This window comes from Macrosteles quadrilineatus, unplaced genomic scaffold (genome assembly GCF_028750875.1).
Source record: "Macrosteles quadrilineatus isolate MER2022 unplaced genomic scaffold, UCM_ALF_1.0 Scaffold_1__1_contigs__length_201487025, whole genome shotgun sequence".
NCBI lineage: Eukaryota > Metazoa > Arthropoda > Insecta > Hemiptera > Cicadellidae > Macrosteles > Macrosteles quadrilineatus.
Genome location: NW_026542594.1, coordinates 57,905,771 through 57,932,876, shown reverse-complemented (window position 1 = coordinate 57,932,876; position 27,106 = coordinate 57,905,771). Strand labels below are relative to the sequence as shown.

The following is a 27,106-nucleotide window of genomic DNA, read 5'->3' as shown; positions in this document are numbered from 1 at the left end:
TTAAAGGCAGAGTCAAGGTCATCTAACCAATGATGTCTTGAAAGATGTAAACAGTAAATTTTGGCTTAGTAAAAAAATAAAATAAAAAAATTAAAATTATATACATTTTTAATTTTTACATCTCTTATATTAATACGTGAGGGCTGTTTTTTGTGAACAAAACTCCTCCGTTATTTCTGGACCGATTTTAACATTTGAGGTGTCAAATAATTCGTCTCAATTTGTAGTTTTGCATAAAGGTTTTAGAATTTAAAAACTCTTACCCTTAAGGGCACGAGACGCTCTCAAAGGTCGGATTTTTTCCCATAAGAATTACATTGAAAACAAATTTAAAAACAAAAACAGCTGTGTAAAAAGAAACTCACCAGCTTTTTGGGAGTAAATATTAATGTTTGTAATATTTAGGAGGTTATAGACAAATCTAAACAGTCAATCAGTTTTGTTGAAAGAACCGACAATTTCTTGAGTTTAAAGGAGAAATATTGAAAACAGGAGGAGGAGACAATTAATAGGAAATCTTATACGTATGAGAAGAGTAGAGGAGAGGCCTGGTCTCACAGTAAGGAATTCAGGTACACAATCATTTGGGGAGATTTATCATTTCTGCAAGTTATGCTAAGCAACTTATTTTGGAAGTAAAAAACCATGAAGAATATACACATCATGTTGTCACAGTGATGAGTTTAAGTAATGTTGTCACAGTAAACCTACCTACAGTCAGATCAAATAAATACATGCAAGAAATGTTTACTGGTAACAGCTTTAAGTCGGGAAACATTTGTAGAAAACACTAAAAAATAAGACCGGGTCCAAAAAATGCTAAAATATTTTTACAGGAAGCGTTTTTTATTTCAAAGCGCTATTAAATAGCCTGAGTATCTCAATTAGTTACATAAGCATTTAGTCGGGTCTTTTAAACTCATCAAAAATTATGACTGTTATTACTGTAGTTTTAAAATAACTTCTGTATAATACCAGTACTTGACAATGGCTCGATTTCGAGCTACAGGTACACTAGTTATGTTGATTACAATACTAACTTTGACTCATTCATACAAGTAGACAGTTAAATCTTATGTGTGCGAAATTACCAACGATAAAGGCTTTCCAACGAGCCTACCCCCACCACCCTCAGACGACCTGCCACTGAAAAGTACGCTACAGGAAATGGATCGGTTTTTTTGCTGCACCCTGTATATATTAAGAAATATTGGTTTTTCTTTTCCGAGTCAGTCCTACTCTTTTAACCGATTTTCATAATTTTGGTCTTAAATTAAACTTATTGTGACAGGTTGCTGAATGAAACTACAAACTTTGAAACAAATAATTTATTATAATAAAGAACTTACAGTAACTCTCGACTTGCTGCACCGCTCACGGAGGTTTCAATTTAGACTTATTATTAAAAAATGTATAAATACAATTCTAGCTTAAGGTAAAATAACAATTCTGAATTAGATTCCGCGGTATAGCTTTTGCTAAGTTAAAGATTATTATGTTTGATTTCAATTTAGAAAAAGGGGGAAAGGCGACGCGGAAATTTAGGCGACCGACCGAAATAAATTTAGAATTTGTACTAGCTTCAGCTGAGTTCTCTCCGTTCGCACCCAGGTTGGCTGTGGAGGGGCATCAGCCAATCAACGTTGCGGCTATGTCGCGTCAGTGGTTGGCCGGAAGGTACTGCTTCCGTAACCGTTAGATCACTTGGGGCGTTAGACAAACAATAGTTGTGCAGTTACAGGGTTCAGCGAGGAATTCCAGCAACGTGCATGACACTTCTGGGAACATTGGCCCCGGTCTAGCGCTGAGTCTTGGTCACCGGAATATTCCATGGTGAGACAACTGCGCTGATGCAGAATTTGCACACACAGATTTACCATCAAGCATCGTCATTCATTTATCTGATGTATATTTCGAATTAAGCACAAAAGCAACTTCCTCCCTGTAAATTATTATGGGAGTTAAATTTTGTTTTTCTTTTCTGAGTTCATTTGGCTCTCTACCCGTCCGATTGTCATAATATTGGTCTTAAATTAAAGGTATGCTCGCACAGATTTGCCATAAAGCATCATCATTCATTTATCTACTGAATTACTCAACCAAAAAACATAAATTATATTTTTTTTCTATCCAACTTCAATTGTATATATTTTACCAGTTCTTATTACACTATCTTAAATGTTTTGGTATAAGAACCTTCAGTGAAATACCAGCTTTCATTTGAGCTATTGATTGTTAAGATTGGATGTACGTGTAGCAGTCTACTAAATCACAAACAATAATTATTATTTTAGGACGTATCTGCAATCAATGATACGTAACTCTACATTTATTTTAGTTATTTATGTCTTGGTCTTAAAATACTCCTAGAAATAAGGACTTTCATTTAAGATATTGATAATTTGAATCAGTTCAACATACTGTATTACTCAATTAAAAAAACATAACAATGATTATGTCTAGGATGTGGAATTAAGTTTTGGATATATTTAATCAATTCTAATTATGTTTTCCTATACATTTTGATCTAAAAAAAAACATTTAGTGCAATACCAGCTTTCATTTGAGTTATTGATTATTAAGATTGGACTTACTAAAGCACGCTGCTGAATCATGAACAACCCAAATTAGTAATTATTTTAGAAGTTATCTGTTATCTACAATCAATAATAAATAACTTCATTACTTAAATTGCTCCTAGAAATAAAGGATTTCATTTAACCTAAAGAGTAACCGTCGATTTCAACGGGTTTCACCTAGTTTTACTTACATTCTTAAGTTACTCAGATGGTCAATTTCTGAACGAATCCAGAACAATTGATTTTCACGTTCAATATCAAGAAGTTGAGACACACTAGTATGGCTACCAGACGAGTCACCTACAAGCAACACAAAACAGTTATAAAATTACCAGTAATTTTATTGATTTACCTCAAACTGTTTGAGTTTAATGTCTAAATTTAATGAATTTGATTATGCATGAATTAATCATGGTTGTACCTAAGTTCATCCTTGTTTTATTTGCTAACAGAATAGATTAAGAAGTGGGATCTTACAATTAATTCAAAAGTAAAATACAGTGGAAAGTACAACTACCTTATCCTACTTTGCCATAACCCATTTCTCCAAAAATCTCACAGCATCTTTGCCTCTACTGCTCTTCCTGAAGTCTCGCACTGAGATTTTTTGTGGATTTTAGCGAATTTCCCTATAAGGAAGCAGCTATTACCGTAGGTCTTATGGTAAGACTTGAGACCGGGACCGATTTACTTTTTCATTTTGATGCCCCAGAGGTCAAAAACACTATTTGTTCAAATTTGTATATACGTACGGTACATATATGTGCCCGTGAACGTGATGACTTGAGTAATTTTTTTTTTATTTTGATGAAATTTGGTTTGAAGGTGTAAGGCGGGATAAACTTGAATGAGTTCGTGAACCAGGATGATCGGTGTGGGGTTATGGGGTAAAAATTTTCCAATTTCTCTCTGGACCATTTTAAAAAGCTTAAAAAGAAAAATAATTTAGTATATTGAATTGCTTTTGTGCAGTTTTGTTGCAGAGAAAATTCAAATAAACGGTATCAGCATTCTGACACATACTTTCTCCCATAAATTTGTCAACAACATTTATCATGTGTAAAGCGGTGAGAGTAAATATAAGGAAATGGGATTTGTACAATTTTGTTCAGAATTTAAAGGACTATATATATACTAAATTTTTACCAAAATCGTTCGGGCCATTTTTGTGAAAATCCGATTTTTCCGTTATTTTATAGGAAAATAACATAATTTACAATAACTTTTGAACCGTAATTTTTCCAGAAATGGGATTTGTACTATTTTGTTCAGAATATAAAGGACTATAACATACTAAAATTTTTATCAAAATCGTTCGGGCCATTTTTGGGAAAATCCTATTTTTCCATTATTTTATGGGAAAATCCCCATTAAAAATCAAAATTTCTAAAAAATGAAAAAACAGTCAAAATTGTAAGGACCATAACATACAATGATAAATCAAAACCGGATTTTTTTCTAAAATCCTATTTTTTGTTATTTTATGAGGTTTTTATGGGGAAATAACATAATTTACAATAACTTTTGAACCGTAATTTTTACAGAAATGGGATTTGTACCATTTTGTTCAGAATTTAAAGGGCTACAACATAATAAATTTTTATCAAAATCGCTCAGTCCATTTTTGAGAAAATAATATTTTTCAGTTTTTTTATGGGTTTTTATGGGAAAATCCCCATTAAAAATCAAAATTTCAAAAAAATTAAAAAAAACGCCAGGAGATACCATGGATTAGAACCTACATACCAAATTTCATCGAAATCGGACCACAGGTGTAGTCCCTAGCTCTGTACACATCCAGACACACAGACATCACTTCGAAAACCACTCTTTTGGGTCCAGGGGACCCAAAACGAATATATCCACTCAAAACTCAAACTTGAAAATGTTGACAAAAAACAATACTTTCTCAATATACTATGGTATAGGGGGAGAAAGTAAAAATTGTAAATTCAAAATTACCATGTTATTCTTATGAAGAATATTGTAAAATGTTGTAATTTGCTTATTTATGAATACATTTTGATCAAACTTGGAAAATTTATTTATTTTATACAAAGCTATTAATATTTTACTAAAAAACACACTACTTTATTAGGCTCCCTGTAGCATCAAACTTAGGTACTCTACCTATCTATATTATTAAAATATTTTTTTGGATTTTTGTGTGCAGCAAATCGACCCCTAAATATTTATTTTTATGGGCATATTGGGTATCGGTTTCAAATTAAAGCTCTTATCCTCTAGATGTGCCTTTTGTAGGTTTGGATCATATCTTGTGAACGCCTTTCGTCCTAAACATTTCTGACATCACAGTTGATTAGAGGAATCAAACAAAACTACATAAGAGAACAATTACAATTATTAATGTGTCCCGAACTGAATTTCAAATGATCGAAAAATCCTTAGCTCTGGAAGCATCCAAAGTTGATTCAAGGATTATTTCCATCAAAAGCCAGAATGAGTCAATGAGCAAAGATGAAGTCAATTACATTTCCAAACGCAAAAACAAACAAAATTACAGTGGTTCAAATTCAAATAGAAGATTTAACAAGCCTTCAAACAAATGCAAAATAAATTTAAGGATTTAGGAATAGAAGACTTGTGCTTCCGATGTGGCAGGAACAATCACATAGCTTCAACGTGTCGTACCAATTATAATGACCTCAAATGTTTGTCCTGTAATCGTAAACGTCATGTACAAAAGGTATGCATTAATACTCTTCTTCAAAAGAAACCAAAAATTAAGTACATTAAAACCAAACTAGTTCAATATATCCGTGAGACAAATCCAACCTTCTTGATGAATTCTATCAAATTAAATCAAGTCTGTTTTGTTGACATAAATACACCAGAAAGACGTCAAACTCCTACTCAAAAATATTACATTAACGTATTGTTAGAAGGGAAAATTCAAAGATTCAAAGTTGATTCTGGAGCTGGACTAACATTACTCCCTGAAAAAGATTTTCAAGAACTTCATTTGCAAGCCAAACTAAGACCAACATCCATATGTTTCCGATCTTACACGTCTGGAATATTTGAACCACTTGGCATAGCTGAAGTTGAAGTTACATGCATCAATCAAACATCAAAAGAACTTTATGTAGTTCCTGATAGATTTTCACCAATCTTTGGTCGTACATGGATAAGAAAATTTGGCATAGAACTTGGCCAGATTGAACAGGAATTCAACCATCAAGACGTATTTTCTTCAAATGAAATTATTGCGATTCAAAATATTGATGAAAAGAAGTACCGGCACGCTCATATATTCAAACCAGTAATAAAATGCATTCCTAATATTACTTGTTCTCTAAAACCAAGAGAAAATTCAAAACCTATTTTTAGGAAAGGACATACTGTTAAATTGGGATTAGATGATTGATTGATGATTAGATGAAGTTGAAAAAGAACTCAATGATCTAAAGAAATTACAAGAACACAAGAACCTTACAAGAACAAATACAACTACAAGCCAAAACAAAATCTCAAGAGGATACAAATCAAATTTGAGAGTAAGAAGTTTAAGCGTGGGAGATCGTGTACAAACTAGATGGTACACCCCTACTATGTCATGGGTACAACCACCACCTACCAATGCCATTACACAACCATCATCAACTGTACTTAGAGGTGAAATTGTTATTATTAAAAATCTAAATAACTTCTTGATCAGCATTGTACGTGTTATTAAATTTACGGAAAGTAAATAAAGACGTATCTTTATTTACTTTCCATATTAAAAATCCTAATCATTTTAATCAAGGTTCAAATAATGTAGCTGAGACAATCTCTCATCCAAATACTACGATAGACGACCACCATCAATCCACATCATCTTCAAGTTACTCATCCTCTACAAACCCAAATTCATCAAGACAGACCAGTCCCCAGAGATGCAACACAAGAACAAGAAACGTTCGGTCCTACTTAAAGATTATGTTGCCTAGGCAAACCTTCAAGCGTGGGAGATTGTAGGATTTCTATATACCTTTCTTAAAAGTCAGCTGTCTCAGTTCAGATATAATTATTATTTACATTTGTTGTTATGATTCAGTGTTAATTCTATTTTGTGAATAAAAGACAAGTACATGAAAACTATTATTTATTTTTAACACTGACACAAAAGTAATGTTTCAGTGAATTAAAGTAAAACATTGCAATGCTATTTGCATAAAATGTAAAGTAGAAAATGACTTACGTTGGATTTGGTGTTGTGATAGGATTTTGTGTTTTTATAGTATGTTTTAGGGAATTTAAGTAAAATATCGTAATGTTATTTGTTTAAAATGTAAAGAAGAGATTTTGTGTTTTCTTAGTATGTTTCATTAGCATTTTTAATTTTACTTAGATGCCTCGAAGAGATCGCAGTAAAAATAATAGGGTTTGCAATGCAAATATGAAATATATCACGGATTTTTAAGTCACGAAGTGACGCAGGCTGCTAGTATTATTGAAATAGATTTAATTGTATATCAATTCAGGCAAATGGAAATTCGCTTAATCTGCAGGTTTGCTGTGGTGGGGGTATTTTTTAAACTTGCATTTAAATTATCTTTAAAGTTAGATTTGACAACACATATTGCATTATCATTTCATATTAAATATTTGTAAAGAATGATTTCACTGTAATAGTAGTTTTAGTTTACACAACTATTGCGTAAAGATAGTGTTAACGACACAAGTAGAAAAATTAAACTTAGCAACTTCTACCCTACGAAAACTTCTTGAAAACTTCTACGAGTGTCGTTAACAATATTTACGCAAGTTGCATACACTACTTTACCTACGACAGTTTTTTAATTACTAAAAATCACTACTGTACTCATAATTTCTAAGAGAGGTTATGTTTTAGCGAATTTCCCTATAGGGAAGTAGCTATTACCGTAGGTGGCACGGTAAGACCTAGACCCGGGACCGATTTACTTTTTCATTTTGATGTCCCCAGAGGCCAAAAACACCATTCGTTCAAATTTTTATATATGTATATATATATATATATATATATATAGCGATTTTGATGAAATTTGGTTTAAAGGTGTAAAGCGGGATAAACTTGAATGAGTTCGCGAACCAGCACGATCGGACCATGGGAACAGGGCTTTACGGGGGGTTTTATGGGGTAAAAATTGGTTTTTCTCACTTTTGACCCTCAAAACACAAAATTTCCCGATTTCTCTTTAGACCTTTTTAAAGAGCTTAAAAAAACAAATAATTTAGTATATAAAAGTATTTTTGTTCGATTATTAGTAACGGAGAAAATTTAAAAAATTGTAAATTTAAAATTCCCATGTTATTCTTATGGAGACTATTGTCAAATGTTGTAGTTTGCTTGTTTATGGATATATTTTGATCAAACTTGGCAAATTTATTTATTTTGTACTAAGCTATCAATATTTTTCTCAAAAACACACTTTATTACTTTCCTTGTAGCAGCAAACCTAGGTACTCGTTAAACCTTATGTTATTAAAATATATTTAACTGAAAATCAATTCAGACAAATGGAAATTCGCTTAGTCGGCAGGTTTGCTGCGGCGGGGTATTTGTTTATAACATCTCATTGCCACTGACAGTGATGCAACAAAACATTGTAATAAATTCTAATTGCACCACTGAACAATTAAATATGACCTGAACAGATACTTAGTTTAAGTTTGAATCATTACAATTTTACCTCTTATCTCTCAATCCTTGAACCTCATTGGTCCGTTACCCATGTTGTTATGAGTAAAACTATGCTGTTAGGAAAGTAAACAATGCTGTTATATGAAAAATTTCAATTCTAAGAACTAAACTGAAACAGCTACCTACTTTAAAACACGATTGTAGGTAAACTAGTTTTCACCACACTGAGATGTTTTTAGCTGTTTTACAAAGGGTTATTGAAGGTTGAAGGCCGAAAGCTACGTATTGCTGTACATGCCAGATGTCATTGTCAATTGTGTTGGTTTAGTAGGTTTTTACAACCCTAGGGCCGAAAACCAGCTGTTTGCTTATTAACTTAAAACATTAATAAACAGTGTGTTAAAAAAGTCCTGTAACGGCTTAATATTTTTTTAACCAACACAGATACGGTGGTACAGTTTTGTATCTAGATATTTATCATAAAAACCTACCTTATTAAGTAATTATCAATTTTCCTCTCTTCCAGGGGGACGGCCCACAAGGAGTAAGAAGAAAATCTTGAACGTAAGCATAGGCTGATATGCACATCAAACTAAAGGTCTTTACTATTAAAATACAATGCCGGAAATTTGAACTCAAACAGACTTAACAGAGTCAAAAATGGCAGCTGTTCAAAGATATCTTGAATCTGCCATTTTGAGAGCCATTTTTACTCAGTTATTATTTTGAGCTAAAATTTGTGGCATTGTATTCTACTAATAAGACCTTTAATTTTATGTGCATATCGATCTATGCATACGATTATGATTTTCTCCCAACTTCTAGTGGGCCCCTCCCTGAGGAGGTAGCTTATAATCATCATCATCATCATCATCATGCCGTGGCTCTTGGTACCCAAGGAGGTACTTTGCCTCGCCAACACACTGCCTCCAGACTGCACGATCCACTGCTTCATCCTCCCTTCTTCCCATTCTTCTCAGGTCTCTTCTCACTTGATCTCTCCACCTCAGCTTGGGCTTTCCAGGAGGTCTTCTACCTTTGGGGTTGTTGTTTAGGGTGTTTCTCACTAAGGAACTCTTCCTTTCTTAACACATGGCTAGCCCATCTCAATCTCCCACTTCTCACCTCAGCCACAATATCTGGGTCCCTGTACAACTCTCTCAACTCCCTGTTGTGCTTATCTCTCCATTCTCCATTTTCAAAAGTTGGTCCAAAGATTTTCCTTAGAATCTTGTTTTCGAAAACTATGAGTCGTTTCTCGGTTCTCTTGCTTATCACCCAATTCTCTGAGCCTTATAGTAATACTGGTCTTATTATATATACCAGTTATTATTATATATGGCAGTTTTGTATATACAGATTTTAGTTTCCTGTGAGAGTAGGCGAGAACTCAACAATTTGTGGCATGCCGATAAACTTTTATGTGCTGCATTTAATCTTTGCTGAATTTCAGAGTCTTCTTCATTATTATTCGTCAGCATTACTCCTAGGTAAGAGAAATTATTAACTTTATAAAATTTGTATCCTTCTACTTCTACATGATTTTTATTATTTAATTGGGTAGCTCTTCCACAGTCCATTATCTTGGTTTTGTCTTCATTGATATTTAAGCCAACTTTTTTAGTGTGGTTTATGAGTTTTGAGAACATAACTTTTAGTTATTCTTCATTTTTGGCAACAAGTGCCACATCATCTGCAAATGCCAGGATATTTATGTTGGTTCCCATAGTAATTCCAGCTTCTAGCCTTTGTAATTCTTGTAGAGAGTCTTCCAGAGCTAGGTTGAATAGCAATGGGGACAAACTATCTCCTTATAATAGCAATGCAAATTCACTGCATCATTGAATAGCTGTCATTTTTGACTTGGTTGTCCGTGTATGTTCAAATTTGCGGCATTGTATTGTATTTTACTAGTAAATTTAGTGTATTGTAATTTAATAATAAGTTTAGTCAAAGCAGTTTATACATATACTGTACTAAAACAGTAAATAATTGTTTTAGCCGAGGTCAAAGTACAACTAATCCTGAATGCATGACAAACTATAATTTGTATAACTGTATAAATATATGAAACAACAATATGTATTGTAAACTATCAATAGTTCTGAATAACTAAATAACAACAAAACAACCTTCTAAATTAACTCTAGTATTAAATATTCCGATTTTACACCTTCATTGGTATCTCAGACAACTAGACTTTAGTCTAGAATCGCTTTTCAATAAATACCCTAGAATATTTACACCAAGTTCAAATTGTTGATTTACAAGATATAATGAGTCTCGCATCTAATTTGTTTGTGTAAACTATTATTATGTACATGACTAGTTGTGCAGCACCTGAGCGTGGGAACTATCTGGACGAGGAAGGTTTGAGAAGTCTTGATATGAGCATTCCGATGGCTGCCACATAGTTGGGAAAGTTAGTAAAAAATTCTGACTAGTTAGAAGTTATTAGTTAGTCCCGTGAAAAGTAACTGATAGAAGTTATTAGTTATTTGAAAAACTAACTGATAGAAAACAAAGTTAGTTTTTGTAGAAGTAATCAAATCAAATCAAATCAAATCAAAATCCTTTATTTCGTATAAAATAGACAATATTTACAAAATGTATATATGCAATAGAAATAGGTTTTAAAATGTATAACTAAAAATAAACGAAATTAATCCCACATGGGATAACCCGTGCGTGGGAGTGAGTCGTATGATGTTTGATTAGAAAGAATTGAGAAGGTTTGATAACAAAAAACAGGTACTTCTAATAATTACTGTGCGGGCTAGACTCCAAAGCGCCAGCGGAGTCATGAAATAATAGATTAGGCCCACTATGTACTTTTAATCTACCATGTAGATAACAACTATCAGTGTCATAATGACCTACCCTGCCCCTAACCAACCCGATCACCCCCCCCCCCCCCCACATTCACACACACAAACACACACACACTACAACACACTGATACACCCAGCTGTCCTCGTCCCAACACCAACAAGCGGCTGGTAGCCCTAGGGTACTAGGGCCGTCAATGCTCTGTCCCTGTGGCACAGAATCGAGAACTGCACACACATACACACCCACACGCACACACACACACACACACACACACACACACACACAGCAATGTCACGCACACCTGTATCAGCTGTCAACCTATTGTCTGTATATAGAAACTAATAAACTATTAGCTCCATCCCTACCAATGAGATTAAGCCAGTGAACAATGTGTTTTTTGTACGTTGAAATTGAGTGTCTGTCGTATTCTCGTAAGTCTAGTGGAAGGTTAGAATAAATGATGTGTGCAACGTAATAACAGTTAGTGGTAGAAAATGTCTTTGTAAGTCTGGGTAAGCGTATACCTTGTCCTAGTGCACGTCGAGTATTATGGTCATGTTGTGGACGGTCAAAGAGTGTCTCATGGTGTTTGTAAATAAACAGTGAAACTGTTCTGATGAAAAGTTGTCTTACATCAAGCACATTCATTTCAGTGAACAGAGTTTCAGAAGGGTATTGCCTACACCTGCCGAGTGCCGCTTTTATGATTGCCTTTTGTGTTACAACAAGAGGTTGTAGAATATTGCTGTAAGCACAACCCCAGGCAATTATCCCCCCCCTCAAGCAGCGACTGTACATAAGCAAAATATGCATTTTTAATTTCATCTTTTTCAAGGAATTGGTGTAGTTGACGAAAAGCAAATATCAACTTTCTTAACTTTTTGTTTAAATATGACACGTGATCTGTCCATGACAATTTCGAATCAAATACAACTCCAAGATATTTATAATTTTGAACTCTATTAATTACTGGACAAATACAGTTATTTCCGGTATCTTGACCACATGAATGAATTTTGATTTCGTTGCGAAGTGTGTCACTTCGAGCTCTTAAGGAAATTGGAATGAATTTTGTTTTGGTGACGTTTAGCGTTAAAATATTCTGATCAAACCATTTTTTAATTTTCGATACACCTCTTTCGGCATTGGCAAAAGCTGAGTCCCAAGTTTCGCCTTGGAATAAAACTAAGGTGTCATCTGCGAAGAGGTAAAATTCACCTTCAATGTCCAATTTCACAAGGTTATTAATGTATATCAAGAATTGTAAAGGCCCTAACGTGCTACCTTGGACCACACCAAAATCTACATTACCAAGATTCCCATCGATTCCATTTATATTTACAAACTGTTTTCTATCATCAAAATAAGATCGGAACCATTTTAGAGCCACGCCTTTAACACCTATCAGTTCTAATTTTTTTAAAAGAAATGATCTCTCAACTGAATCAAAAGCCTTGGCCAAGTCAAAAAATACCAGAATAACACGTCTGCCTCTACTGATGGCCAAATTTATATCTTTATTAACCTCGAACAATGCATCTGTGATGTTTTTTGATTTTCTGAAACCAAACTGGCGGGATGTCAAAATATCGTGCTGATTAAGGTAATGACAAACTTGATCTTTGATAATTTTTTCTAAAATCTTAGTGAACACACTTAGCAAAGAAAAAGGCCTAAAATTTGAGATATTGGTGACGTCACCAGACTTGAAGAGGGGAATTACCTTGGCAATTTTGTAGGCATTAGGGAATATACCATTTTGGATACTTGTGTTAGTTATATGTAGCAGTGGTTGTTTAAGTGTCTCCCAGTTGTCTTTGAGTAGTTCAGCTGATACACAATCATACCCTGGAGCTGAGCCCCCTCGCAGTCTAGTGACGTAAGAGTACAGTTCCTGTTCAGTGACAGTGTGGAGCGTGAGGATGGAGTCAACAGAGTGGTCAGTGTCATCGACCACAGGTAAACCGCCCGAATCTATATTTTCTGCCAAGTTGGGACCAACGTTGGTGAAGTACTCATTAAATTCGTCGGCTACCTGTAATCTATAGTCATTGTCAACGTTCAGTCTGTTTCCTGTAAATTGTGTAAGTGGGAAAATGTCCTTTTTATTACCTCTACCCGCTAATTCGTTTAAAGTACTCCAGAATGTTTTTGGATTATTTTTTGAATGTGAAAGTTTTTCTCTGAAGTAATTGTATTTGGCTAGTTTTGTATCTTGATTTAACTAATTTTTTACTCTTTGAAATTTTGAAATCAATTCCATATTAAAAGGTTGTCTCCTAACTAACTTGCTCAATTTGTCCCTATCCCTTATTTTTCGTACTAAGTCATGGGTGATCCATGGTTTGAGAGGCCTCAGCCTCGGTTTGAGAACAGGTCTTTGTTTTGTGGATTTGTTTACACAATAGGCCTAGCTGTTTGTGGGCAGTTGTTTTAAAGGATTTTGTATGTAATGAAATAATTAATTACACATCTTGGTAACTAATCTATACTATAATATGAGTAAGTATTTTAAAAAAACTGCTCCTACGATTTCCTCCAAATTGTTAGAAATATCTTAGTTTTAGGCTAAAAACAATACCCATGCCAGGCTCTGTTCTGGGAAAATTCATTTTCCATTAAAAACTTAAAAACTTATTTTAATATTTTTAATATTAATGGACTGTCAATAAGCTATGACAGTGTTACAAAAATGTAAACAAATGGATTGTAACATAAGCTTGTAACAAATCATCTACAGTACAGTAGCAAATTACAAAATACAGAACAACGGAAGAGGAGTGCAGTGAATTCTATGAATGCTATTGAGCATTGCTTATGTAATACATTTGGATTGTATGATGTATTACTAACCAAAGGGATCATTACGACTGTTCAAAAACATTGAAGTATTTTACAGTAAAACATTACACACTGATATTGAACTAAAAGTCTAAAGGAAAGGCCAAGGATGTTTTGTAGTTTTCGACGATGCGCCGCATGAATTGGTGCGTATTACACCATTCCATAATTATAGTTGCGACGTTCCGCGATCCCAGTGACTAACGCAATAACGGTCAACAGATAACAGATGTTTTGTATCATATCATGAGTTTTATATTGAAGCTTATTGTATAAATTTTATAAATTGCTCGTCCACATGAAAAAGTTTGTTAGGTAAATTAAGGATGAGTGGATGTCTACCAAAAAAGAATTGACTTTACAACTTAATTAATCGTAGTAAAACTGAAAATATTTGTAGGCTTATAAGTTCTAATTTGTTACCTCTTTAACAAATGAAACACCTCGAGCTATGCTCGGTTCCCTGGTACTTGTGTTTTAATCAAACATTGTCACATTTTATATTACTACAACAGAAACAAATGACTTAAATTTGCCACTGTCAGATAATGAACATCAAATGAGGACAATGTTTTGACACTTATAATAACTTGAGTGTAAAATCAACAAACAAACATTCCCCCTTCCCACCCCTCGGTGCTTTGGGTGTTGTTATTGGCCGTCACTGCCCTTCCACGGGCCCACTGCATACCAAAGCAACTGGACTTTGACTTTCTCTTTCCTCACCCCCGCGTTTTTTCTCAAAAAGGGCGCTGACCCCTCACGGGCGCACACAACCCTCACTGATCACATAAAATAAATAACCCGTATTTGAGACTAAAAATCAAACGATTTAAAACTAACAAATTATTATCTATTCGTTAGCTACAAATCTAACTGAGTAGAAGTTATTTCCAGCACTTTTAAAAAACTAACAAATAAAATAGAAGTTAGCCGAAAAAACTAACAAATATTGCTATTCGTTAGAAATTCTATTTGTTATTCCCAAGTATGGCTGCCACAAATGCAATCCCTATACCAGCCTTCCATACAATAGACTCGTTTGACAGAATGGAGAGCTCTCTTAAATAGAGGAAAGCAGTCATTGTTGCCAACTTGACAAACAACTCCGAGGCAGACTCTTTGTTAGCAATGAAGGCAGGGACATATTTCCGAATAGGCGGACTAGGCACAAATTTTAGGGGCGGCAAAATTTTGAGGGTAAAAAAAAAAAAACTAAGTTTTAATCTAAAAAAAAATTAGCAAATAATTTTGGGAATTTCAGAACGCATCCAAGTCAAACAAACGTCAATAGTTTATTACACAGCTGTGTAGAGTTGTCCGTGCTGCCCTAATTGGTCTGGCGGACACGCTCGCCGCGGGAGCGGGTCGCCGTGCCGGCCGCTATGTAGTGACAAACGTAGAAAACACTCCCTTCTGTTGACTTCATACACCACTACGCAGCGGCAGCTCTATAGCTGAAAGATTCTTTTGCTAGGTTAAAATCAAGAAGGAAAGTGTGAACTAAATACTTACCACTGTACAAAACTTAACTAATTTAAAATTGTATATTATTCTTTCAGTATTAGTACGTAATTTTTCTTTGCGATTCGTGTGCTTTTGGAAGAAATAAAAAGTATAAGAAAACATATTTCTTTCATTTCAAATCAAAGCCAATAGCACGTCTCTCAAGTGGATCTGACTAATAGTGTTCAATGAAAAGCGTTATAAGAACCATTGTATACAGACGATTTTGTGTACCGTTTCAAGCTGCAAAATGGGATTGTAAAAATACTGATTATATAAAAAAAAGTTGCATTCCGTGTAGGCCTATCCAAGTCAGAATGTTTTGCAAAAAAAAAAAACGGCACAAAAAAGTCCGTTAAAAGGGGTCGAAATAGTATATTTCGTACCTAGGGCCAAAAATTAGGTTTCGCCGGCTCGAGATAGTTTTTAGGTTCGAGATGAAGTCAACTTAAAACGATCGAGAGCTGCAAAACCATTTCGGTCCATGGTACGAACGCTATTTTCCACCACACTATACCTAAATAGCACCTTAATTCACCACAATAATGACACTGATAGTCAACACAACTAGAACTTTAAGGTTATGTGAAGAAATAATTTGAGGAATCAGCAAAAGTTAAAATAAATAGTTGCTAGGCAGCGGTGACAATAAAACAATTCTATTGCAATGCTATGGATACTGATTGTGTATTTAATATGCATTCATGTTTTAAAAAGTAAGCGATCAACTGATTTTGCTGCCCTAGGGATGTAAGAACCTGCTCGGTCCCCAAATGACGATGACTTTAAATCGTCATTTGGGCTTTAAATTGTAACTTTCAGCCACCAATTAACGCATGTAAAACAGCTAAAAACATCATAGTGTGGTGAAAAGTTATTAAATTTGTTGATGCAGCATGCAATATTACCAATTATTTTTCCACAAAACCAGCTGACAGGGCATGTATTGGCCATTGGAGTGATATTATTGAGGTCGGGGAGTGCGTTGAAAAGTGGGAGCGGGAGGGGCGGCGGCAAACTTTGTTGCCTAGATACTTAAATACGTCCCTGAGTGAAGGCATGAGGGGGTGAAAGCTTCTGCAAATCACAAAACTCTGTTGGCTGAAGATCAAACTCTTGCCTGACCTGTGGGTGATCTGCTTTAGTACACACCACCATCACTGGTATCTTGCTTTCTCTGTAGTATTTCAGATATACGTTGGATATATATTCCAACGACTGCGGGTCAGTCCCATCGTATACGAGACACACAACATTACATGCTACATCCACAGGATGCAGCACTGCGTTCTTGTTGGGCAAGTCTACATCCTTCAACACAAAATTGTTAAAAAAGGTAGATTTTTAAGATAAATATCTAGATGCAAAGTTGTACCACCGTATCTATGTTGGTTTAAAAAATATTAAGCGGTTCCGGGACTTTTTTTAACACACTGAATGTTAAATACACAAGCAGTATCCATTTGTATTGCAATATACTTGTTTTATTGTTACCGCTGCCTACAGAGTAACTATTTTTTGTTATTTTTGCTGATTCCTCAAAATATTTCAGATAGGCTAGCCTTACAGTTGTTGTAGTGTTGACTGTAAGTGTGCTTTATTATTGTAGTAAATAGTGGTAATAGGGTATACCGATACCGTAGTGAAAAATAGCGTTCGTATCACAGGCCAAAATGGTTTTGCAGTTCGTATTAAGTTCTCGACTTCTTTCTAACTTAAAAACTGATCTCAAGCCCACAAAACCTCATTTTATCCCTAGGTACGATAACAGACTTCTTGTCCTTTACTTTTTGCTTCTCTGCATATACTTAGTACTCTACCTATTTAAGGTTCCAACCATGATGAAGTCCCTCACCCAGTGGATATAATGTGTTCTAAACCAAATTCAACTTTACTTCACTTGTCAAAGTATGTATAGTGTAGCATATGTGCAAGTATTTAAATAAAAATCTAAATAGCATCTGGTTTCTAAGACCATGACTATCACAAAGCTAGCATGGGTGGCATTTCAATTGCAGCGATTGTTATGATGACCAAAACTTCTAAACCACATTGCAGAGAAAGTCCAAGAGACACAGGCACAAATCATCATACCTGGATCCATACTAAGTGAATAGAAACCTTGACACTAAGATAACAGGGCTGGTCATGTACATTGTTATATTAAACCAAAACTTTCAGGAAAGCCCTTACCCTTAAGATAATAAATATAAATATATATATAGGCGGACAGTAGAATTTATTCTTACTTTGTCTTTTCCTTCTTTCTTCAATTAGTTTTTCTGTTTTGGTAACTGGCTCTTTCCAATTGTGAGTTCTAAAAGCCTTATTTGATGATCCGCAAGGTTTTGTAAACTGGTGTTTTCTAGTGTCTTTATTTTTCATGTCATCTATTGACTTGACTGGTTTAGCGGACCTGTCAAGAACTTTCAAGGCAACTTTGTCAGGTGTGAAATTTGAAGTATTGGTAGATGAAGAGTCATTTTCATCTGAAACAATAATTTAAAGGTAAGTAACAATCCAAATCTTTCCTGATATGCTATACTGCAGCCATATAAAATGTATAAAGTACAATTCACTCTTGCACTAAAGTCTTTACTTTTCTTAGTTAGTAATTATTTATTTATAGGCCCTACTTGTTAGTTGTGGATCATTGATTTCTTTTAATTTGATTAGAGTATGAGTAGTTAAATATTTAACCATAATTTCTCTGTCATATTTGTTGAGGGAAAAAATAATTTGCTACTGAGAGGAAGAAACCTAGTAATAATGGGGTAATAATCTTCTAATTAAACTAAACATAAATATGACAAATCAAAATTATTTTGAAAGAATTCAATCAGTTAACCTATTATTGCTATAGTGGTTGAGTTAGGCCTAAATAAACTAACTCTTCATAGGGCACAATAATGAACGCATGCCGAGGCTACGATGCTTCGGCGTTTTGTAAAATATAACAAAACTTGATTCAAAGTACGATATTGTAATCTATATTATTAATACGCTAAATGAAACATTGTGAACAATAATGCTTTTTTATTTTAAGATTTAACCCCACATATTATATACCAAAATTTTTGTCTAGGTGTGTAGATTTGCAAACTGACCGTACATTTTTGAAAAAGTCCCTTGGGCTCTGCCCCAGTGGCTTTTAAAGTTCCCATGTTATCCTGATGAAGAACATATTTGTTTACATTATGATCAGCTGGATAATTTAATTGCTAAAATATCTGGTTTTACAATACCTTTATCAGTTCCAAAAGTAACTTTCGTCAACGTGTGTTACATGTTTCGGCGAGCTGCCATTGTCAAACACTTCAATACAGGAAGATGTAGATCCGCTTGAATAGCTTCGTTACAACACATTACACGACATACAACATTTTTACACGACACGTACAACATAAAAATAAAAATAAATACTTGTAGTTTGATAGGCCTATCATGAATATGCAACATTGCCGGTACACGAGCGGGAACAGACTGTCGGTGGAGGGTTCAAGTCAGCGCTATCTGGTTGAATTATCTTCGTTATCTGTTGTGGTCAGCTGATCAGATTTGTTTCCTTGTTGCAGTAGCGTGTTAAAAATTATATTTGACTTAAACTGGAGTTTGTCATTCAGGATATGGTTGTTGGAATCCAGATTTTTTATTGATTTGTATATTTCAAACTCCTCCAAGACGTCCATTTTATTTCCCTTTTTACAGTAATGTAGTATTTGCAGACCGGTGTTAATGTCATTCATATCGTGATTACAGTCAATAAGGTGTTGGGCAAATGTTGATTTTTGTGTGTCTGTTCTCGGGTCTGGGCGGTGTTCTTTATAGCGGGTTTTAAATGCTCGACCCGTTTGTCCAATGTAAAAGCTCAGGCATTCGGCACAATTTATTTTGTAAATTCCTGTTGAACTGGATCTATCGGTTTTGTTGTTATGGCTATTGTCCTTTAAGATATTATTTACTTTGTTACTTGTTCTAAAAGATAAGGTGATGTTGTTGTGTTTTAGATGTCTCTTGAGGTTGTACTGGATGTTTTCATTGAATTCAACACAGACGTATTTTTTATCAGGTTGACGGGGTTTTGCTTCGTTTTTCCGTTTGAGCTGGTTGCCGATGAGTTTATCAATTAAACCATCTTGGTATCCATTTGAAGCGGCAATAAATTTGATAGTTTCCAATTCTATCTTGTAATTCTCAGTATTTAGAGGGACATTTAACAATCTGTGAATCATACTATTGTAAGCAGCTATTTTTTGTGAGTAAGGGTGGTAGGAAGTTGCATGAATCGTTTGTGTTGAAGTAGTAGGTTTGCGATAGATGTTGTATGATAATTTTTTGTCTTCAGTTTTTTCTAATGTTAAATCTAAAAAGTTTATCTTGTTTGATTTTTCTACCTCAAGTGTGAATTTCAATTTAGGTGCGATGCCGTTCAAGTAGTTTTAGAGTAGTTCTAATTGCCTGGCATTGCCGTTGAACACTACTAGAGTGTCATCAACGTATCTGAAATGAGATACTATTTTTCCTTTATATTTATTTTGATCTGAAAATATGTATTCTTTTTCGATGTGATTTAAATAAAGGTCGGCTAGTATGCCTGATAACGGGGAACCCATTGCAAGGCCATCTGTTTGGGTATAAAATTTATCTTCAAAACAAAAATAGTTCTGGTTTAGTACTTCTTTTAGTAATATCATAACTTCTGTCACGGCTTCTGGTAACAAATTACTATCGTTCAGATGATTTTTTACAATAGATAAAGTTTTCTCAATTGGGACGTTCGTGTAAAGGTTTACTACATCGAACGATGCTAATGTGTTGTGCATATTTAAATTGATGTGTTTAGTTCTTTCAATCAGTTCATAGGAATTTTTAATACTATAATTGGTGTCAAGGCTAATATTTTGTTTTAGGATTTTTTCCAACTTTTTGGCCAGTTTGTAGGTAGGTGCAGACGTGTAGTCGACCAATGGGCGGATGGGAGTGCCTTCCTTATGGACTTTGGGCAGACCACGCAGGACAGGTGCACGTGGATTCATGCACTTTATCTGTCTCATCTCATCGGCCAAGAATATTATTTTACTTTCGTTAATCAATCTCTTGGTCCTCTTTTGATAAATCGCTGTGGGGTCTTTGTTTAATAGTTTTATATCATTATCACCTAAAAAGTTGTTTACTCTATTTACATAGTCATGTTTATACATTATCACAGACGAATTGACAATGGCAGCTCGCCGAAACATGTAACACACGTTGACGAAAGTTACTTTTGGAACTGATAAAGGTATTGTAAAACCAGATATTTTATATATTACAGTTCCGGGGCTACAACAATGAATTTTAATTTAATTGCTGTTTAGTTTGGTTGCAATTTAAGGAAACGTGTGCTACAAACATTACTGACTTGGTTGAAATGAAATAATATTGACTATTTCAATTTGGGTTGGCGTAAATATTACAATGGCAAAAAGTGAGAAAGCCTGGACAGTTTGATATACTAAAAAAAAGAAAACTGAATTAACATTGTGCTGTATTTCTTGAGCAATCATTGAAAGAGCCGATTTGCAAACTAGGGTATGGAAACATAGGGAAGTCATACAACACCACCAAGTAGAAGAAATAGAAATAATGTTTTATTTTTTAGAATTTATAATTGTTACAGTAACCTTCAATAGTTCGACACTCCTTGTAGTTCAACACGGGCTGAGCTATTTTTTCAAGTGATATCTAATGGTTACTATTGTGATGTAAGCTGACTTGAACACTAATTTGTCATTTATTCTTGACTTGAAGACTTTACTAATGAACAATAAAATTGTTATGGTTTTTAGTACTGGTATTTAATAAATTTGGGTGATTTCTATATAAGACTTGTGTTTTTACTTTCCTGTATAATAAACTCCATTTACTCCCTATACTGTAGTTCGACATTTTGATAGTTCGACATCCTTCCAGTCCACAAAGTGTCGAACTATCGAGGTTCTACTGTATTATGGACAACATAATGCGGCTACAGTAATAGCTACTTCCCTAGGGAAATTCGCTAAAAACACAAGACAGTTTGGTCAAGTAAAGAAGGAGCTTAGGAAAAGACATATAAATCAACTACACCCAATGCTGGTCCCAAGAACAGAAACAAAAACTATTACATTCAATCCAACACATTTGTTTGATGTTCCTAGGAATCCAGTTGCAGCTCCAGAACCATTGTATAATAGAAAATATATAGGTACAAAGCCGTTCATTTTAAGTTATAGGCCTAGAATAAAAATAGTTTAAACCTGTTTTTCGAAGGTGAGTATTTATTATTACAAATAATTCCAGGCCACCAATTCGAGACACAGGAGGTCTCTCTGTTTGGTTATTGTTCCAATAACCTAATAGCCTACCCCATTGTTAATAATAACCGCAATTAATTAATTGTTTAATAACCGCAGCAAGCCTGCAGACTAAGCGAATTTCCATTTGCTTGATTGGATTTTACACTGAAATATCTCCTTAAAAATATCACAAAATTATTTCCTATTTAAATAGCATTAGTTTAACAAGTACTTAGGTTTGCTGCAACAGGGAGGGTTTAAAAGTGTTTTATTGTGAAATTTTAATACTGTATTATGTAGTTTGGTATGAAATAAATATTTTCCAAATTTGATCAAAATATGTTTATAAACAAGCAAACTACAATCAGTTATTCCAGACAATACAACATTTATTACATAAGAATAACATAGGGATTTAAAACTAATTTTTTTTTTAATTTTCTCCGCAACCATAAGGCTTAGGCCTATAATAATATTTCAATTACTCATATTTTTTTTTAAGCTCTACAAAATGTTTTGGAAAGAAATTGCAACATTATATGTTTTAGGATATAAAATGGGAACAACCAATTTTCACCCCATAAAACCCTGTTCCCATGGTCCGATCCATGCTGGTTCGCGAACTCGTTGAAATAAATGTAGGCCTACGTAAGGCCTAGGTTTACATGTTTATACCAAATTTCATCAAAATGGGATCATTTTTGCTTGAGTTATCGTGCTAACAGACATCCTACTAATATTATAAATGAGAAAGTTTGGATGTATGGATGTTGTGTATGTATGTTTGTGACAAGTAAACATGAAAAATACTGGTCGGATTGGGCTGAAATTTGGCATGATGATAGCTCACATTCCCGATTAACATATAGGCATATTCTTATTTCAAAAATCCTTTCGGGCTCCGCCCCAGTGGCTCTGCAGTTCCCTATGTTAACCTTATGAGTATTCATATTTAAAGGGAATTAAAGAATTTAGCCAGCTGTTTAAACTAAAATAGTTGGTTCTATGATATGCAAAAGCATTAAAAAGTTAGGGCCTATAAGATTTACCAACAGGGTGCAGCACTTTTTTCATTTTATGAAAACAGCTAATTTAAACTAGGCAGCAACAAAAACTGTGATACGCAATGAGAACTGTAAAAGTTTAGTAAGGAAGCAGATTTTCTCAAACCGTGTCTTCTCACATTGCAAATGCAAAGATCGAGTATAACTGCAATAAGCATTTTATACTTAGGTATATGCCAACCCCGTACGAAGGACGGGTACTCTGCTAGTATATATATACCTAGGCCTATAATACTATATACAGTATATATATATATATATATATATGAATTTGAACGGACGGTGTTTTTGTCCTCTAGGAACCTCAAAACAAAAAAGCAAATTGGTCCCGGGTCCAGGTCTCACCATGAGTACTACTGTTATAGGCCTAATAGCTTTAAATTCCCTATATAGGAAATTCGCTAAAACACCTTAGAATCTGGCTCGATCTGAACCAATCCAAGGGGCCAGATTGTCATACGCATGATTTCATGTTTTTATTTTTTTTTTCATTAATCTTTGGTAATATTCGCTAAGCACCCGATTGAGGGTTAAGGAATAAGCTTATCAACTAACATGTATCACATACACACTAAATCAGAATGTTTTGTTATCCAGCCCTAATTATACTTACTTGTTTTATATGAATTCTCCTGGTAAAAAGATGGAACACATTTATTCCTATCAAGTGGCTTTGGAATAAAACATTCTGAAGATGTATTTGTGGCACCACTCTTTTCAGAATGAGATGAAATCTCACAAGGCACTTTTGACTTTGGATTTTTAAGAGCATTCCTTTCCACAGGATTTGATGGTCTGGGTGGAACCCATGGTATATTTTTCATCAAATCTTGATAGTTCTGCTTATTTCTTGAAATCAACTTGTCAATCACTCTGCTTATTAACTTTCTTTTTAGTAGTGAATCATTCTCATATGTTTCCTTCACAAAGTCTGTGAGTATATCAACCCCTCTTTGAGCATCTCTATCAAAAGTACTTAATATGCTGCCTCCAGAACTCTCCCAATTCTTATTCTGATCTTCAGGAGTGGCATTGTTTGAAGTATTGTTTTCAATTGACATTGAGGAAGTGCCACATGAATTAATAGGTTGGTGTCTTTCATTGTTTTCATATACATGACCTGGCAAATATTCAAAACTGTTTACTCTGTCTTCAACAGTAACAGAGTACTGTTTATCAGTGCCACACCCACCACTTTTTGCACTGCTTTCAACACTGTCAATTAATCCCACATTTGTGATTCTTCTTTGGAAATTCAAATTAGCACTACCAACTGTATGGATTTTAATTTCAGACGGAACTGAGACATTGGTAGGGCTAATTGTATCTCTGTTAGGTGCATCTATTAAATTTTGTAAAATTTTACTTGCATGTTCTTTTGGTTCTTTGTTTTTTTTAAGCGCGCCTTTACAAGGAATTCCATCATGAAAATGAGTCATTAGACCTACATTACTTTTTGAGTATTCATTTTCTTTGTTATTTTTTTCTACTACCAAGAGACATTGGTCCACCAAGGCACTTGAAGGTTTATGGTCACTGGCAATATCAAAATAATTGCTTTTGTTTGTTATATACTGGGTCAAAACTGCTTTAGGCAAATGTAGAGTCTCACAGAAGGGATTAACAGGAAATGCATTTGATTGGATTTCATTTAGACCGTCATGTACTTGAGTACCAACTGATTGTTTTTTAAGAACTGATGTTTGTATAGTTGCATGTTTTGGTGAATCACCCTTTCTTTGAACAACAGTTGCTACAGAAGATGATGATGCTGATTTGTTTTTAAACAAATTTTGAAAGAGATAATTACCTCTTGATCCTTTGCTGCTAATATTTATGTTAGACGTTTTGTCATCATAAAAATCTGTCTGGCTTTGACTTCTAGGCAGACTGCAAACAATATAATTCCCATCCAAAGAAGCATCGTTATTAATATTACAAATATTTTCCAGGGATGAACTTAGCTTCTTTTTACCCATATCCAAGCAGTCAGGATTTCCTTGTTTTGTGTTTAACCCATTATTAAATAGGCCTAGATCAATTTTGCTAGGGTATTCTTCTGCGATGTTGTCTATTCTTCTGTTATTTATTTTGTTGCTTTGTAAACAGATCAAACCATACATATCTAATGTCTCAACCTTCCTTATTTCTTTATAGTTGTCGGCCGTTGAATTTTTCAATTCGGGAAAGAGGGGAATCTTATGTTTTTCTAATGAATTGGGTTGATTTTCAGAACAGACATCTTTCGAAGGCCTAAGAAGAGTTTGCCCGCAAACTTCTGACTCAGAAGAGTATACTTCAACTTCAGGATCTGGTGATTTTTCGTAAGGAATAGGAGAAATAAATTCTACCATATCTGGATTGTCATTACTTTTTAAGCATGTTCCTAGTGGTGTTGACTCAGCATTGGGGATGCCAAAACTTTTAACTCTCATTTTAGGTAAAAGTGTAGGGTTTATTGGGCCCACCTGTTGGGTTGTTCCTCCAGTAGTTCCTTCAGGATCAGACCTTCTTAAAAGTTTAGTGCTTCTAACTAATGCCATTCTTTCAACGGTGCTCATATTTGAATCTGATATTTGTCCACTGATTATATGACACTGGCTATAGCCAACATCGGCACCGTTGTCCCATTCAAGGGGCCTGCTTGATGTTACACTGGATGCAGATGAAGATGATCGCACTCGTGTCAAATCTTGATTGCCGTCATTTGGCGGAAATGATGAATGAATATTGCTGTACGATCCTTCAGGTGGTTTCTGATTGATGTAGTCATTGCGATTAGGCAGGTTATTTGTTTGTTTAGAATCAGCACCAATTTGAGTTGGTGACATAAAAGGTCTGTCTTGTGTACTTGCTGAGGTCCTTGAATCAAAAGAAAGTGACACACTATCATTCGAGGAAGATGAAGCTTGTCCCACCAAAGGCGGTCTTATTCCTTTGTTCTGTTTCCTCAAACTCAAACTTGATAAACTGTTTGAAAGGTTTTTCACTTTTGAGTCTTCTTCACCTACAATGCGCCGAGCTTCAACAAAGTTGTATTCTACCTGAGTAGCTGTGTCTACTTTGACACTCTTACTTGAACTCATTTTCAACTAGGCCTAATAAATTGTATAAATTGTAATCAAAACACGAGACATTCCTACAACAATCCTAACCTTAACATTCTTTTAAAATGAGGCTAGGCCTATTATAGTTCATCATGAAACACAAATAAGTTATGCCTATAATAAGTCACAGACCAATAACGAAATTCATTAGGCAAGTGAAACAAGTCGAATAAATTTAATTTTCGAATAAAAATATACACAGTACAATAACTACGTTCCCATTTTCATCCTAACCTCACTAGTCACTGGTTACCAAACACATACAAAAACAAAACATCAACATCAACAACTTCAACTAAAATAAAAAGTAAGTATGCAAGAAAGAAGAAGTAAAAAGAAGTATTGCGGTATAGCACCGTCGTCAAGTTGAATTTTACAGATTATGTTTATGTATGTGTTATACTCAATGGTATGTGTTACCATAGAAACCAACACAAGTGGTGTTACTTTACACTGTAACCTCTGATACGTCCTTTATTTTATAAAATAAATTTTAAGTAACTTGGGTGGGCTACGTTACCCGTTATCATCTATTTATCTATCTTCAATTGTACCCAAACATGTTTTCCAAAAGAGAACATCCCAATTCTCATTTCATTTTTAATGGTCTAAGCTTTTAGAGAATTATTAGCATCTTGCTTATAAAAGATTCAAGATTCAAAGAGTCTTTATTCACACAGTACAAATTTTCGTACATGAATAGTGTCTATTGTTACTTACTACCTAAATTAGCAAAAAGAAACATTTAAACAAAATACTATAGGGTCGCTGTCAATGTGCCACCACGTCAAACCGCCACCGGCGCCACCTCGGTGTTTTGGTCAGAGGCGTCAACCCGCCACCACAAAAAAACCGAGGTGGTGGGTTGACGTGTACGTACAGGTCAACCCGCCACCTCGACAACAGGCCACCACGACAACCCACCACCACACAATTTTCCGAGGTGGCGGGTTGTCGTACACACTCAAGTCAATGAGCCACCACGACAACATGCCACCACGACAACCCGCCAACACCAGTTTTTATCAGAGGTGGCGGGTTGTCGTGAAGCTCCATGTTTGATGTCGGCAACCCACCACCTCGCACGTAGGTGACAACGTGCCACCACGTCAACCCGCCATCACTCTTTTACGAGGTGGCGGGTTGACGTGTACGCTCAGTGTTTGGTGCCGTCAACGTGCCACCTCGCTCATAGGCGACAACGTGCCACCTCGACAACCCGCCACCATGC

The 27,106-nt window shown here is 34.8% G+C and overlaps 1 protein-coding gene across 4 annotated transcripts in view; it reads right to left on the bottom strand.

Moving 5' to 3' along the window:
- Positions 1–26,157, bottom strand: part of LOC128983203 (uncharacterized) — a 108,997-nt gene extending 82,840 nt beyond the window's left edge. For all 4 annotated transcript variants that reach the window (XM_054402406.1, XM_054402407.1, XM_054402409.1 and 1 more), the window contains exons 1-3: positions 23,382–26,157; positions 17,637–17,876; positions 2,771–2,879 (exon numbers count right to left, since the gene is read on the bottom strand). In XM_054402406.1, the coding sequence (XP_054258381.1) occupies positions 2,771–2,879; positions 17,637–17,876; positions 23,382–25,854 (2,822 nt within the window). In that variant the 5' untranslated portion in view covers positions 25,855–26,157. The remainder of the gene's footprint in view (positions 1–2,770; positions 2,880–17,636; positions 17,877–23,381) is intronic.
- Positions 26,158–27,106: the final 949 nt, after the last annotated feature.